Source organism: Onthophagus taurus, chromosome 10, assembly GCF_036711975.1.
Source record: "Onthophagus taurus isolate NC chromosome 10, IU_Otau_3.0, whole genome shotgun sequence".
Classification (NCBI taxonomy): domain Eukaryota; kingdom Metazoa; phylum Arthropoda; class Insecta; order Coleoptera; family Scarabaeidae; genus Onthophagus; species Onthophagus taurus.
The window spans coordinates 6,488,772-6,506,090 of NC_091975.1; the positions used below are offsets into that span (position 1 = coordinate 6,488,772).

The 17,319-nt window shown below is 29.2% G+C and overlaps 1 protein-coding gene across 1 annotated transcript in view; it reads left to right on the forward strand.

Annotated features, from left to right (window-relative positions):
* Positions 1 to 17,319, forward strand: part of LOC111420770 (fasciclin 1) — a 42,209-nt gene that overhangs the window by 23,600 nt on the left and 1,290 nt on the right. Inside the window, exons 2-8 of the mRNA XM_071199142.1 lie at positions 1,703 to 1,853; positions 10,125 to 10,718; positions 10,774 to 10,925; positions 11,134 to 11,142; positions 16,433 to 16,899; positions 16,950 to 17,112; positions 17,167 to 17,317. Coding sequence (XP_071055243.1) covers positions 1,703 to 1,853; positions 10,125 to 10,718; positions 10,774 to 10,925; positions 11,134 to 11,142; positions 16,433 to 16,899; positions 16,950 to 17,112; positions 17,167 to 17,317 — 1,687 coding nt within the window. The remainder of the gene's footprint in view (positions 1 to 1,702; positions 1,854 to 10,124; positions 10,719 to 10,773; positions 10,926 to 11,133; positions 11,143 to 16,432; positions 16,900 to 16,949; positions 17,113 to 17,166; positions 17,318 to 17,319) is intronic.

Consider the following 17,319-nt stretch of genomic DNA (forward strand, 5'->3'; position numbering starts at 1 on the left):
TTTTGTTTAAAAATCTATGAAAAATCGATTTGAATGAATATTTTTATGCCAATTTCAGAAATTATTAACAAAACCATAATCTTTTCAATGAACCTAACCGTTTTTTAAAATTTCTTTTAGTTCTTGAGAAAAAAATTTGCGAAGTTGACCGAAATTTTTGTTGATTTTTAATAATTACAATTTTGTTTAAAAATCTATGAAAAATCGATTTGAATGAATATTTTTATGTCAATTTCAGAAATTATTAACAAATCCACAATCTTTTTAATGAAACTAACCGTTTTTTAAAATTATTTTTAGTTTTTGAGAAAAAAAATTGTGAAGTTGACCGAAATTTAGCCACACCTTAACTTTAAAAATTTAACGATAGCAAAGCGTCATAAACAACTCCATGTTTATTAAGCAGGAATTTTAAGAAGAAACAAATTATGCAACCTTGATACTTATAAAAAATTATATAAATCAAATTTACTTTGCATTTTACTTAACTATGAAATTAATTTAAAATGCAATCAATTAACTAAGGTAATCATCAATCTGGTGACTAGACATACTGTTCTTAAACGATTTTAATTTATTCATAAACATGGTGGCACCGTAGAGCAAACAAAGCCACTAAAAGCTTCTCTAGCTCGAATCCTAGGGGTCGGTTGGCTTTCTTTCGTTGACTATAAATAAAAAATGAACCATGAAGCCGCGACGGAGCGTCGGCCCCTATGAATTATTGATTCCGTTGGGACGCCCGATTCAACTTCCGGGAGAGTACCTGCAACGCGAGCTTTCCCCCGAAAGCCACAGCTTCCAACTTCCAAGCTTTCGCGTTTCCATGACCACACTACAATCAAACCAAGTCACCAGTGACGTTTAATTGCTTTTGAATTGATGTAAACATCACCAAAAACCGCAAAAAGGGAATATCGTTTCTCTCTCTTGCTTCATTTCATTTCATTTCCGCATCTTGTCCGTTTTTAAATGGAATTCTAATTAAATTTCGAGCCTTTTGCAATTAAAGTCAATTGTATTTTGGTTGATGGAGACAAAAGGCGCCTTCCTGCATTAAAAGACGTGAGTTCAAGTGGTACCCCGCGAAGAGAACTGAAACTTGGGGGGCGTGTTTCGAGACTTTGGTAAATCTCAAGTCGAGTGGAAAAGACGACGTCCCTTTGATGTAGTTTTCGGTCTCATTTCGAGTTTTGTACTTGAAAATTGCCAAGAACTTCTTAAGGGTTTAGTAAATAGTTGAGTATCTAATTTATCAACTAGTATACAAAACTCACTTTTATGTAGCGAATTTATTTTATTGATTTTTATTTTTTACGTTGATGTCGGGGAAAACTTTTTGGGGTTTAGGACGTTTAATTAAAAAGTCGGTTTCGTTGAAAAACGAGGAAACTTTCAACTTGGTTGGGCGCGTATATTAAACTGAAAATAAATTAAAATTTTTACTTAGTAAAGATTGTTTTTGAGATATACCTTGTTACTTTAAAGTGCATTGTACTTGTCTGCATCAATTCTGATGTAGGCAGCGGAAGTGTCTACTTAAAAGGGCGCCACGGCGTCATCTTCTTCAACGTACGAAGCCTCTACCATCTGCTCCAATTGTCTTCGATGACTCGTTGCATAATTGCGGCTTTCCACCTAATCGCATTATAACGAAAACTCACTCCGCTTCAAATTAATTGTTTATTTTCTTTTTTCTTAGTTTCTTGCGATGATGGAACGTAGCGATGTAGTCAACATTACATTAAGCAGTCGGCAGGCCACAATCTTTGCACCAATCAACGAAGCTTTTCAAAAAGCTTCATATGATCCTTCACTTAAGAATGATGATCGCCTGGTTAAATATCACATGTGTAAGATAATTAAAAAAAATTAATTTGTGCAATAATTAAAGAATACCTGTCCCACTTAAAAATCGATGATTTTTTTTTAATCGGTAGGAAATGACTCAAAAGATATGTTAATGATAAAAAAAAGTGCGGAAAAGTGTAGTACTTACCGAAAAATCACTTTAAAGTTGCGATTTGACGTTTCTTTTTGGAAGTTTAAAGCAATGTTAAATATGCATTTTCGTATTAAATCCTAACCTGAAATTGTTTAATTTATACCCGCGCACAAAATAAAATGTTATTTTCACTAAACTTATTGAGATTACAACCTATTTACGGATGAAAACCTTATTTCTTAGGTTATCAACGCATAACGACAATTACCTGTCGTTAGATAGAATTGTTTCTACCAAATGTGTGTTAATAGACTTTATGTTAATAGATTGTGTATCAATTGATCTGTCAAACGACTAAAATATCTTTAAATTGTAAATATCAATGATAAATAAGTATAGTAGCTTATTTAATAATAGTTTGCTTAAATTAAAATAGTTATTAAAAAAGACATGTGTATACATGGTTACAAAATAAAAATAAATAAATAACCCGTGTGACGATAGCAACAAACTGTGCATTTAACCAAATGACAATTACAACTGACAACACAAGCAATGTTAACCATGTATTTTCGTATTAAATCCTAACCTCAAATTGTTTAATTTATACCCACGCACTAAATAAGAAGTTATTTTCACTAAACTTGTTGAGATTACAACATAATTATTCATAATAACACCTATGTGAAGTTAGCCCCCAACTAAATAGCATTTTACATGTATAGTATTTTGATTATAACATGAAAACCAGTGAACCTATTTCGATAAATAATGTCTCATTCGAAAGCTTAATCCTTGGCCAATACGAAAGTGGAAATGCCCGTGAAAATTTGAAAACTCTTTCGAATTTCGCTAAAACGTCAAAATAATGCGAAGATACACGAAAATAACACAAAATTGACCTTCTTTAAGTGGTGATAACTCGTAAACGATGTACCCGATGATCAAAATCTATACGTCACTCGATTCGTCATAGTGTCTTCTATCGAAATCACAAAATGCTTGATTTCAATTCTCTCCCGCTAAGTTTATACAGCCCTCGGAATGACACCATCTTCGGCTCGTTGTTTATGCACGTGTGAACGCTCGTGCTATTAATTAATTTTTAATTTAAACTAAATCGACTATAATTAGAGAACAGTTTGACGGATTTTAATGTTTTATATCTCAATCGAAAGTTTGTGTCTGGCTGAATGCTGATGATTTTGATTAAAACACAACAAACGAATTAATTAAACACATCAATTATCTCCGTAACTAATTGACCAATTTTAGTCATCAAAATCTCGGTCGAAAGTATGATCTGCAATGAATGCGAAGGTGGAAATGTCCGATTTCAAAATTTAGTTACAATCGTTACATAGACTGTGTGTCTATTAACTGTGTACAAGAGCGTCGCCAGATAGGAGCAAAGATAGATTCGAAAAAAGAAATTGAATAGAATATAAGATACAAATAGATTCTAAAAATCTATTTGAAATGTTTATAATCTGTTATCGCATTTAAATAGAGAGCATGAGAGTTAAATAAAAATTTGTTATTAAAAGACTTCAAACCATTTAAATATTATAATTAGGATAATTATTAGTTAGTTTAACGTTATTTTGGAACTTAATAACACATATTATTGATGAGAATCCCTTTCGACGTAAGATGGGTTTATGAGAAAGTTGAACTTGTTCATTCATAAGTAGATAGTTATTATTATCTTTATAATTTGTTACACGAATGAAAAAGCTCAACTCCTCCATAATTTATATTATGTTCAGTCTTTATGTGGTGCTAAAAAATATTGGAATTTTCTTTAGTTTTATGTTTCTAGTTTTCAGCCTCCTCCACATTTGTCCGATAGCAACAAACTTGTATCCGTAATTTTTTATCTACTTTCTTAGCTGATATCTTTCTTATTATTAGAGATAATTCGAGATAATAATTAGAGATTCCTTCTCTATCTAAAACCGGTCTTTGTCTGTCGATAAGTTAATACTAAGATCAATCTGTACTTAAACTACAAAGCGGTGGCTCTGTACTTAGATTAAATAGCTTAAAATTACCAAACTTCAAGCCTTTGTGCAATTGTTATCAAACCGATGTTTAAAAAACTATTATCACACTCGGAAAGAGCGCTCTTTAAATTCATTATATCTTTTTCGTTTTCGTTGGTAAATGGGTCTATCGGCGTCATGCTTAAATCGCCCTTAATATACATCCCTACACGCAAAAACGTTTAATTACTATTCCTTTAAACAAGTTTCTTATTTGATATTGGGAAAACTATAGAAGTATAGATCTATTTTATCTACAATTTGCTGCTCTTTCTAATGGTGTATAACACGCGGCTATCGCTGCTTGGTTATAGAGTTTTTTCCTGGTGACATAAGAAAGTTATTGATCCCAACAATGTTTAAAAGTAGCTAAAACGTGTGAATTTGGTAATTTTTTGACCAAAAACGTCCTTGTGTAAGTCTATAACTTCATGATATACTTCTATAGTTTTCCTCATATCAAATATGTAAGAAAGTTGTTTAGAGGTAGAGCAATTAAACGTTTCTGTATATAGAGATGTATATTAAAGGTGATTTAACCATGATGCTAATTGATATTGACCAACAAAAACCCGGATTAAGATATTTGAAGGAGCGTTTGTTAGGGTTTGACTATCGCGACATCTGTATGTAAAAGTAAGAATAAGTGGTGTGAAGTTGGTTACGTATAATAACCGGAAGTTGTAGAAGATCTAAGATGTCTGACAATGACGACGGAGAGTTTTCTATAAATATATTGTGGAGTTAAATTAAAACCTACTGCGTTTTACTACTAGCAAAGTTCAATAGGTTATGGGCCCAGGTCTCCCAGGTAGCGAAGAAAGTGGTGTTTGTAAAAAAGAAGAACGTAAAAAGTAATAAAAAAGAAAAGAAATTGACACAAGATGTCGACGACAGGAACTGGAAGCCATTTTCCGTTATTAGCGGACGGTAATTTTTCGAATTGGTTGTTTCGTTTAAATTGTTTATTGGATGAAAAAGGATGTCGAGACGTAACATTAAAATCAAAAACGGAGTCAGAACTAAATGCGATGGACAGCAAAGCTCGAGAACAACATAACCTAGAAAATGCAAAGGCTAAGTCTATAATTGTGCATTTGCATTTCTGATCGACACATTGAGTACGTAAAAGATTCTAAAACTGCATATGAAATGATTAAATCTTTAAAGAATATCTTCGAAAGAAAAAGTACATTATCAAAACTGTACATACGGAGACAGCTGTTGTCCTTAAAGTATGATGGTGATAGTTTACAGGATCATTTTATTAAATTTGACAGTTTAATAAGAGACTTGGAGTCGACTGGTATAAAACTTGAAGAAGATGATAAGGTATGTCATTTACTTTTAACCGTATCAGAAAAGTATGAAACCGTTATAACAGTATTAGAAACGACAACAGTAGTTTTAACAGTAGAGTTCGTTAAAAGTAAATTACTGGATGCAGAATTAAAATTTAAAAATCAAAAGGATGAAAAGAAAAATGAAGAGGCTTCATTCGTTTCAAAAAAGAAACCAAGATGTTATAACTGTGGCAGTCAAGATCATTTCATCGCAAAATGTCCCAAACCAAGAAAGAATTATCGAGGAAGATTTCGTGGAAGAGGAAGAGGAGGATTTGGTCGAGGAAGAGGCTTAGCAAATTCAAGCAGTATTGCACAAAGCGAAATAGTAGGTGAAGTTATGTTTGTAGCAATGGTGGGTTCAACGGTCAAAAACGAAGCAGAACAAGAAGATTTTATTTTGGATTCAGGAGCTACTCAACACTTAGTGAGCGAAAATTTAAAAAGGTATATGTTTAACATTGTTGAAATTCCACCGATAAATATAAAAATAGCCAATGGAAGTGAAATGATGACAAAAGAAAAAGGTTATTTAAAAGTAAAGACGGGGCCAGAAAATGGGAATATAATAATTAATATGGAAGCATTGATTGTTAAGGGATTGTTTCATAACCTCTTATCAGTAAGAAAAATAAATAAAGCTGGAATAAAAGTAGTATTTGAAGGAGAAGAAGCAAAATTGAATGTTGGTAAAAAGTTAATTAAATTTAAATTGAAAAATGGACTTTTTATTGGTGAATTTTTAATTGGAAATGACAGCTGGAAAAAAGATAAAGCTTTAGTTTCTGGGATGGATGCTGATTTGTGGCATCGACGGTTTGGTCATATAAATAGAAGAGGACTCAATTTATTGGAATTACCATACAGCGAAAACGTATGTGGGACCTGCAAGGAAGGGAAAGCTACGCGGTTACCATTTAAAGAGACAGGAAAGCCACGTTCAAGAAGAATAGGAGAATTGATTTATACGGATGTGTGGGGACCAACAAATATCCCATCGCACAATGATGAAAGGTATTATATAACATTAATAGACGATTATTCACACTTTTGCAAAGTTTACCTAATGAAAAATAAGTCGGAGGTCGAAAATATAATAATAAGATTCATAAAAGAGATGGAAAGTCAAAACATAAAAATATCGAAACTATGAAGTGATAACGGAAAGGAATATGTAACAAAGAAATTAAAAACGTTCTGTGAGGAGCATGGAATCAAACAGGAATTTACCTGTACATATACTCCACAACAAAATTCTGTAGCTGAGAGAATGAATCGAACTATTCTAGACAAAGCAAGATGTATGTTTGTTGATACGAATTTACCAAAATATTTGTGGGGTGAAGCTGTACGATGTGCTGTTTACCAAATAAACAGGTCACCTACAAAAGCGTTGTCAGGGAATACGCCAGCAATGATCTATCTTGAAAAATTGGATATCGACAAACTAAAGGTGTTTGGAGCAAAAGCGTGGATGCTTAGATTACCAAGACAAGATAAGTTGGAAGCAAGAGGAATTGAAATGAGAATGATAGGGTACTCTGGAGCAGGGTATCGGCTTTGGAACCCAAAAACAGGAGAAATTACTATTTCAAGAGATGTTACCTTTGATGAAAACGATTATAAATATACAGAAAAAGAAGATAAACAACCAGATGTCAGAAATATAATCAACCATGATGAAGGGATGCATGAGAAAAGTGAAATACAGGAAATAGAAAGAGATGAAATTCAGAATGAAACTGACAATCAAAGGGAAATGCAAGAAACAAGAGTAAAGAGAAGAATAAAGATACCAGAAAAATATGAAGATTATGAATTATACACAGCATACTGTATGACAACTTTATCGGAAGACCCGATATCATATACAGAAGCAACGCAACACAAAGACTGGAAAGAAGCTATAAAAAACGAGTTAAATTCTTTGAAGAAGTTTAACACATATGAAGTAGTAAAGAAACCGAACAACAAAACAGCAATAGAAACAAAATGGGTATTTAAAACAAAAAATGATGGAATTAAGAAAGCGAGACTTGTTGCTAAAGGTTTTCAAGAAAACTATAAAGATAATGTATATGCACCAGTGGCAAAAATGTCTACAGTAAGAATGTTGTTATCACATGCTTTGCATTATGGATACAAAATACATCAGTTGGACATTCCAAGTGCATTTTTGAATGGTCATTTAAATTCCGAAGTTTATTTAAAAATTCCCGAAGGATTCAAAATCGACGACGAAGATAATTATGCATGGAAATTAAACAAAGCTATTTATGGTCTACGAGAGTCACCAAAATGTTGGAATGACGCATTTAATAAATTTACTGAGAAAAATAATTTAAAACGATCTGGATATGACGTTTGCTTATACTATGATATTAAAGTTTGGTTAATAGTATTTGTAGATGACATTATTATAAGTGGAGAAGATAAATATGTTGACGAAATAGTTAAAAATTTGAAAAAGGAATTTAATGCAAAATACTTAGGGGAAGTAAAAACATTTTTGGGATCGGACATCGCAGTAAGAGAGGGTACAATTAGAATATCACAAGAGAAATTGATTGACAAAATTGCAAAGAAATTCAATTTGGAAGACTGTAAAACTTCGAAAACGCCTATGGAAGTAGGATATCAGACAAACAAAAATGATGAATTAATAAATGTTCCATACAGGGAGTTGGTGGGATGTCTAAATTACTTAGCAGGAATATCAAGACCTGACATATCATATGCTACATCCTATTTAGGAAGATTTTTGGATAAACCTACTACAAGCACATGGAAAGCGGCAAAAAGAGTTCTACAATATGTCAAAACTACTAAAAATTTATGTTTAAACTTTAGGAAACATGAAAGGAACGACAACATTGAGGCATACTCCGATTCAGATTGGGGAAGTGACCAGACTGACAGAAAAAGTGTTAGCGGGATGGCAATTTATTATCATGGAAATTTAGTTTCTTGGGCATCGAAGAAGCAGCAAACTGTTGCTTTGTCAACGGCGGAGTCTGAATACGTTGCGGCCACAATGTGTTGTACTGAGATAATATATTTGAGTGGACTAGCTAAGGACCTTGGAAACAATAACTGTGAACCAGTGTTGTATGTGGACAATCAAAGTGCAGTGGCTATGATCAAAAATTATGAAAACACTAGAAGATCAAAACACATAGACATTAAATTACATTTTATTAAGGACGTTATCGCTAATAATCAAGTAAATGTTAAATATATATCGACAGATAAAAACATTGCAGATGTTTTAACAAAATCACTTTGTTTTGAAAAGTTTAATAATTTTTGTTTAAAGTTAAATTTAGAATAAGCAAATCAAAATTTGTTTGTAATTTAGATTTGAGAGAGGGTGTTAGGGTTTGACTATCGCGACATCTGTATGTAAAAGTAAGAATAAGTGGTGTGAAGTTGGTTACGTATAATAACCGGAAGTTGTAGAAGATCTAAGATGTCTGACAATGACGACGGAGAGTTTTCTATAAATATATTGTGGAGTTAAATTAAAACCTACTGCGTTTTACTACTAGCAAAGTTCAATAGCGTTCTTTCTGATTGTGAACACAGTTTTTTAAAATTCGGTTTGATAACAATTGCACAAGGGCTTGAAGTTTGGTAATATTAAGCTATTTTACGTACAGAGCGGTGTTCTTCATCTTTTATTGATTTTAATATTAACATATCGGCAAACGAGGACCGACGATTTCATAAAGAAAGAATCAAGCTTTCATATGGTGCATTTAGTGTTCTGCTATATCTAATAATAAGAAAGATATCAGCTAATAAAATAGATAGGAAATTGCGGATAAAAATTTGTTGTTGGAAGGTTTGTTGCTATCGTTGCTATCGTCACATCGTCAATCGGGCATTTCCACTTTCGTATTGGCCAAGGATTAAGCTTTCGAATGAGACATTGTTTATCGAAATCGGTTCACTGATTCTCATGTTATAATTAAAATACTATACATGTAAAATTCTGTTTAATTGGGGACTAACTTCACATAGGTGTCATTATGAATAATTATGTTGTAATCTCAACAAGTTTAGTGAAAATTACTGTTTATTTAGTGCGGGGGTATAATTGAGGTTAGGATTTAATACGAGAAAATACATGGTTAACATTGCTTGTGTTGTCAGTTGTAATTGTCATTTGGTTAAATACACAGTTTGTTGCTATCGTCACACGGGCTATTTATTTATTTTTATTTTGTAACCATGTCTTTTTTAATAACTATTTTAATTTAACTAAACTACTATTAAATAAGCTACTATACTTATTTATCATTTATATTTACAACATAAAGATTGCAAAGAGCTTTCAGTCATTTGACAGATCAATTGATACACAATCCATTAACACAAAGTCTATTAATACACATTTGGTAGAAACAATTCTATCTAACGCCATTTAATTGTCGTTCTGCATCGATAGCCTAAGAAACAAGGTTTTCATCCGAAAATATGTTGTAATCTCAACAAGTTTAGTGAAAATAACTTTTTATTTTGTGCGTGGGTATAAATTAAACAATTTCAGGTTAGAATTTAATACGAAAATGCAATTTTAACATTGCTTTTAACTTCCAAAAAGAAACGTCAAATCGCAACTTTAAAGTGATTTTTCGGTAAGTACTACACTTTTCCGCACTTTTTTTTTATCATTAACACATCTTTTGAGTCATTTCCTATCGATTAAAAAAAATTCATCGATTTTTAAGAGGGACAGCTAATCTTAATATATGTGCCCAATTATCTTAACATTATTTTAATTTTTAGTAAATTTGCCGAAAAAAACATCTCAATTAGGATCATCAAACACTCATTTAATATCCGATTTAGAGGGAAACCCACCGTTGTGGATAACTCATAAATCAGAAAAATACGATACCGCAATTTACATAAATAACGCAAGAATTTTATTGGTACAATCAAATATTCAAGCGAAGAACTCAAGAAATATGGAACAGATTCTCCATAAAATCGATGAAGTTTTAGTTCCGGTTGTAACGAGGACAATCGGTCAAACTGATCTTTACAGTCCAAACGCTTGGGAATTTATTGATAACTACGAGTCGTGGATGAACATTAAAAACCATCGGATACGATTATTTAAAGAGCAAATTTTGTTTCATAAGAAACAAGAAATATTTAAAACGGAAGGTGGACATACCTTTTTTATTCCGGTTGATGATGGATTTAAAAATACGAAAGCCGTTGATGCTAAAGTTATCGATGGACATGTTATTCCGAAACAAGTTTTATTCACATCGCCAACTGAAAAAGGAGAAAACTTTCAAACTTTAGCTAATAGCGATAACATAAAGGTGCATGTCGCATTTTCTGAAGAAACCGAAGGAAAATCAACAATGAGTAAATCAATTTTTATATTTCTATATTAATAACATAAAACGATTTATATCTTTAGTTTACATCAAAAGTCATACTCTTTACGGCGATAAAAAAGGAGTTGTTATAGCAGCGATAAAACAAGCAAATATTCCAGTGCGAAATGGAGTTGTTCATTTAATCCATAAACCTTTAATGGTAGTCGATCAAACTGTGAAACAGTTTTTAGAGGTAAGTTATATTAATATTTGGATTTAGAAAGCTTTTTGCTTCAACTCCAAACTGTATAATACAATAATATGATATATTAAGTAATTTTTTTTAAATTAAAACAAAACCTTAAAAAAAATGTAGTAAAAGAAAAGTTTTTTTGTATAACATTTTTATTTTTCCGGATGTGTCCTCTATTTAACGTGGGATTCGCTAATGCGTCCGGTAGTTAAACAAGGTAACGAAAGTTTTGTCCTGGAACTAACACCCTTCCCAAAAAGAAACACTTAAAAAAATTAAAACACAAAAGACTAACTGTTTCAGGCACATACACAGATTTTACCTCTACTTTTAGGCACAAAACGTACTAAAAAAGACTTTTATAACACAACTCTCGTTTTTTTTTTGCATGATATTGTATATAAATCATTACCAAGTGTGTCAAAATGAAATGATTTGCTCATAAATAGCTGTCAATGTAACCGCATCATTTTTAGTATTTTTTAGCAAACTTTATTTTTGTAATTGTGTATTTATTATTAAAAACCAACAAGATCAATATTTCATACTTCGAAAATCATAGGAAAGATCAAGAAGATGAGAAAATAGGTTCATTTGCAAAAACTGGTCAAGAACTGGTCACTAGACTTGGCTCCATCTGATTACTACTTATGTGCATCCTACAAAAAATGTACAAAGATGGCTCGATGACTGGTTTGTCTTAAAAGAGCAACAATTTTTTGAGAGAGAATTCACAAATTGCCAGACACGTAAGGGATGAAGGTCAAGATCACATTTTCTCACACAGTACATGAGGATAGACACTTGTTTTGGTTTGGCCACATAAGACAAATGGGAGAGGTGACGAAACCATGGATGTACGTGGATGCCAGAGCGCAAGACAGGCTCATCAGAAGAGATAATAGGGCTGTTTTGGTTCAAAAGTTCTGAACTACAGAATGCTAAAAATAATGCGAAATTTTCAAAAAATCATATCGATCGTATTTTTAAGAATTTCGATATAATATGTATGTTAAATTAAAGCTTAAGTATTCTAATTTATGATATGATATAAAAACTTTAAGGTAATATTATTGAAATTTCCAGGAAAACATTATTAAAGAAGAAATTGTCAAATTTATAAATAAAAAATTAAGCGAAATTTTCAAAAAATCATATCGACTGTATTTTTAAGAATTTCGATATGATATGTATGTTAAATTGAAGCTTAAAGATTCTAGTTTATGATATGTAATAAAAACTATAATATCATATTATTGAAATTTCCAAAAAAAACATGATTAAAGAAGAAATTGTCGAACTTATTAATCAAAAATAAAGTGAAATTTTCAAAAAATCATATCGACCGTATTTTTAAGAATTTCGATATGATATATATGTTAAATTGAAGGTTAAAGATTCTAGTTTATGATATGATATAAAAACTATATCATATTATTGAAATTTCCAGAAAAATATGATTAAAGAAAAAATTGTCAAATTTATAAATAAAAAGTGAAGCGAAATTTTCAAAAAATCATATCTCCTGTGGTTTTAATAATCTTGGTATGATACGTATGTTAAATTGAAGCTTAAAGATTCTAGTTTATGATATGATATAAAAACTATAATATCATATTATTGAAATTTCCAGAAAAACATAATTAAAGAAGAAATTGTCAAACTTATTAATCAAAAATATAGCGAAATTTTCAAAAAATCATATCGACCGTATTTTTAAGAATTTCGGTATGATATGTATGTTAAATTGAAGGTTAAAGATTCTAGTTTATGATATGATATAAAAACTATAATATCATATTATTGAAATTTCCAGAAAAACATGATTAAAGAAGAAATTGTCGAACTTATTAATCAAAAATAAAGCGAAATTTTCAAAAAATCATATCGACCGTATTTTTAAGAATTTCGATATGATATATATGTTAAATTGAAGGTTAAAGATTCTAGTTTATGATATGATATAAAAACTATATCATATTATTGAAATTTCCAGAAAAATATGATTAAAGAAAAAATTGTCAAATTTATAAATAAAAAGTGAAGCGAAATTTTCAAAAAATCATATCTCCTGTGGTTTTAATAATCTTGGTATGATACGTATGTTAAATTGAAGCTTAAAGATTCTAGTTTATGATATGATATAAAAACTATAATATCATATTATTGAAATTTCCAGAAAAACATAATTAAAGAAGAAATTGTCAAACTTATTAATCAAAAATATAGCGAAATTTTCAAAAAATCATATCGACCGTATTTTTAAGAATTTCGGTATGATATGTATGTTAAATTGAAGGTTAAAGATTCTAGTTTATGATATGATATAAAAACTATAATATCATATTATTGAAATTTCCAGAAAAACATGATTAAAGAAGAAATTGTCGAACTTATTAATCAAAAATAAAGCGAAATTTTCAAAAAAATCATATTGGCCGTATTTTTAAGAAATTCGATATGATATGTATGTTAAATTGAAGCTTCAAGATTCTAATTTATCATATGATATAAAAACTATAATATCATATTATTGAAATTTCCAGAAAAATATGATTAAAGAAAAAATTGTCAAATTTATAAATAAAAAGTGAAGCGAAATTTTCAAAAAATCATATCTCCTGTGGTTTTAATAATCTTGGTATGATACGTATGTTAAATTGAAGCTTAAAGATTCTAGTTTATGATATGATATAAAAACTATAATATCATATTACTGAAATTTCCAGAAAAACATAATTAAAGAAGAAATTGTCAAACTTATTAATCAAAAATATAGCGAAATTTTCAAAAAATCATATCGACCGTATTTTTAAGAATTTCGGTATGATATGTATGTTAAATTGAAGGTTAAAGATTCTAGTTTATGATATGATATAAAAACTATAATATCATATTATTGAAATTTCCAGAAAAACATAATTAAAGAAGAAATTGTCAAACTTATTAATCAAAAATATTGCGAAATTTTCAAAAAATCATATTGACCGTATTTTTAAGAATTTCGATATGATATGTATGTTAAATTGAAGCTTAAAGATTCTAATTTATGATATGATATAAAAACTATAATGTCATATTATTGAAATTTCCAAAAAAACATGATTAAAGAAGAAATTGTCAAACTTATTAATCAAAAATATAGCGAAATTTTCAAAAAATCATCGACCGTATTTTTAAGAATTTCGATATGATATGTATGTTAAATTGAAGCTTAAAGATTCTAATTTATGATATGATATAGAAACTATAATATCATATTATTGAAATTTCCAGAAAAATATGATTAAAGAAAAAATTGTCAAATTTACAAATAAAAAATGAAGCGAAATTTTCAAAAAAACATATCTCCTGTGATTTTAAAAATCTTGGTATGATATGTATGTTAAATTGAAGCTTAAAGATTCTAGTTTATGATATGATATAAAAACTATAGTATCATATTATTGAAATTTCCAAAAAAACATAATTAAAGAAGAAATTGTCAAACTTATTAATCAAAAATATTGCGAAATTTTCAAAAAATCATATCGACCGTATTTTTAAGAATTTCGATATGATATGTATGTTAAATTGAAGCTTAAAGATTCTAATTTATGATATGATATAAAAACTATAATATCATATTATTGAAATTTCCAGAAAAACATGATTAAAGAAGAAATTGTCAAATTTATAAATAAAAAGTGAAGCGAAATTTTCAAAAAATCGTATTTCCTTTGGTTTTAATAATCTTGGTATGATACGTATGTTAAATTGAAGCTTAAAGATTCTAGTTTATGATATGATATAAAAACTATAATATCATATCATTGAAATTTTCAAAAAAACATGATTAAAGAAGAAATTGTCGAACTTATTAATCAAAAATACAGCAAAATTTCCAAAAAATCGTATCGCCCGTATTTTTAAGAATTTCGATATGATATGTATGTTAAATTGAAGCTTAAAGATTCTAGTTTATGATATGATATAAAAACTATAATGTCATATTATTGAAATTTCCAAAAAAACATGATTAAAGAAGAAATTGTCAAACTTATTAATCAAAAATAAAGCGAAATTTTCAAAAAATCGTATCGACCGTATTTTTAAGAATTTCGATATGATATGTATGTTAAATTGAAGCTTAAAGATTCTAATTTATGATATGATATAAAAACTATAATATCATATTATTGAAATTTCCAGAAAAACATGATTAAAGAAGAAATTGTCAAACTTATTAATCAAAAATAAAGCGAAATTTTCAAAAAATCATATCGACCGTATTTTTAAGAATTTCGATATGATATGTATGTTAAATTGAAGCTTAAAGATTCTAGTTTATGATATGATATAAAAACTATAATATCATATTATTGAAATTTCCAGAAAAACATGATTAAAGAAGAAATTGTCAAACTTATTAATCAAAAATAAAGCGAAATTTTCAAAAAATCGTATCGACCGTATTTTTAAGAATTTCGATATGATATGTATGTTAAATTGAAGCTTAAAGATTCTAATTTATGATATGATATAAAAACTATAATATCATATTATTGAAATTTCCAGAAAAACATGATTAAAGAAGAAATTGTCAAACTTATTAATCAAAAATAAAGCGAAATTTTCAAAAAATCATATCGACCGTATTTTTAAGAATTTCGATATGATATGTATGTTAAATTGAAGCTTAAAGATTCTAGTTTATGATATGATATAAAAACTATAATATCATATTATTGAAATTTCCAGAAAAACATGATTAAAGAAGAAATTGTCAAACTTATTAATCAAAAATAAAGCGAAATTTTCAAAAAATCATATCGACCGTATTTTTAAGAATTTCGATATGATATGTATGTTAAATTGAAGCTTAAAGATTCTAGTTTATGATATGATATAAAAACTATAATATCATATTATTGAAATTTCCAGAAAAATATGATTAAAGAAAAAATTGTCAAATTTATAAATAAAAAGTGAAGCGAAATTTTCAAAAAATCATATCTCCTGTGGTTTTAATAATCTTGGTATGATACGTATGTTAAATTGAAGCTTAAAGATTCTAGTTTATGATATGATATAAAAACTATTATATCATATTATTGAAATTTCCAAAAAAACATGATTAAAGAAGAAATTGTCGAACTTATTAATCAAAAATAAAGCGAAATTTTCAAAAAATCGTATCGACCGTATTTTTAAGAATTTCGATGTCATATGTATGTTAAATTGAAGCTTAAAGATTCTAGTTTACAATATGATATAGAAACTATATGATAATGTTGTTGAAATTTCCAGAAAAAAATTAATCACATCAAAATGAAGAAGGAGTGAAAAAGAAAGTATTTTCCAAATAAAAATTTCAATTTCATATTAACACACCTGGTATATCATAATCATTTATAACAACCATTATTGTAGTTAGATTAGAAAAATGCATGATTCTTTAAACTTGTTTAATATTAAATTTTTCTATAAAACGTTGTTTATAATTTATAGTTTTTAATTTTTAAAAGGAAAAAGAAGATGGTCCATTAAGTAAATTCTGCCAAGAAATCTTCCATTCGGAAGTGTTAGGGAAAGAGTTCATGAACGTAATCGAACGTTCGAAACAAATAACGTTATTCGCGCCGACAAACGCCGCTTGGGATGAAAGCAATCTTCAAAATCTTCTTAAGGAAGGATCTAAAATTAAAGATGTCTTAACGATGCATCTAATTCCCGACGAGGCCGTTTACATCGACCGAATCGCCAATAAAGAAGTCGTTCAAAAGGGCACTTATAACAGCAAGAAGAACTTATTCTTTTCCGTTAATCAAAATAATCATAATCGTACGTTTATGGTTGAAGGCGGTGGTGTTATGGCCAATATCGTCCAACCAGACATCGCGGCCAGTAACGGTGTTATTCATGTTATCGATAGGGTTTTAGGGTTCCCTTACACCACGATATTTGATAAATTAAAATACGACTCTACTTTAAAGTAAGAAAAATTAACTTTTAATAAATAAATAATTAACAAATCTTTTTCAGCGATACTTATGTGTTGGGTGCAAGAACTCGAGTTAACGAATTATTAAATGATACTTCAAGAAAATTTACTTATTTCGTTCCCAGTGCTAAAGCTTGGAATCAAGCTCGATTAGATTTACCATCGGCGATAAAAAAAGTTTTTATGCACGAATATATTTATCAGGTTAAATAATTGTTTTTTTTTAAAATATATTTATTGATTTATTGCTTTTTATAGGCCGAACAAATTTTAGAACGCCATTTAGTCGTTGATGAAGAATCTTATACGATGCAAAAATTAAAATTGATGGGAAATCAAACGAAAGGGGTCGATTTAAAAACGATTCGAGATAACATCACAATTTCAGTTGAAGAACAAAACAATAACAGT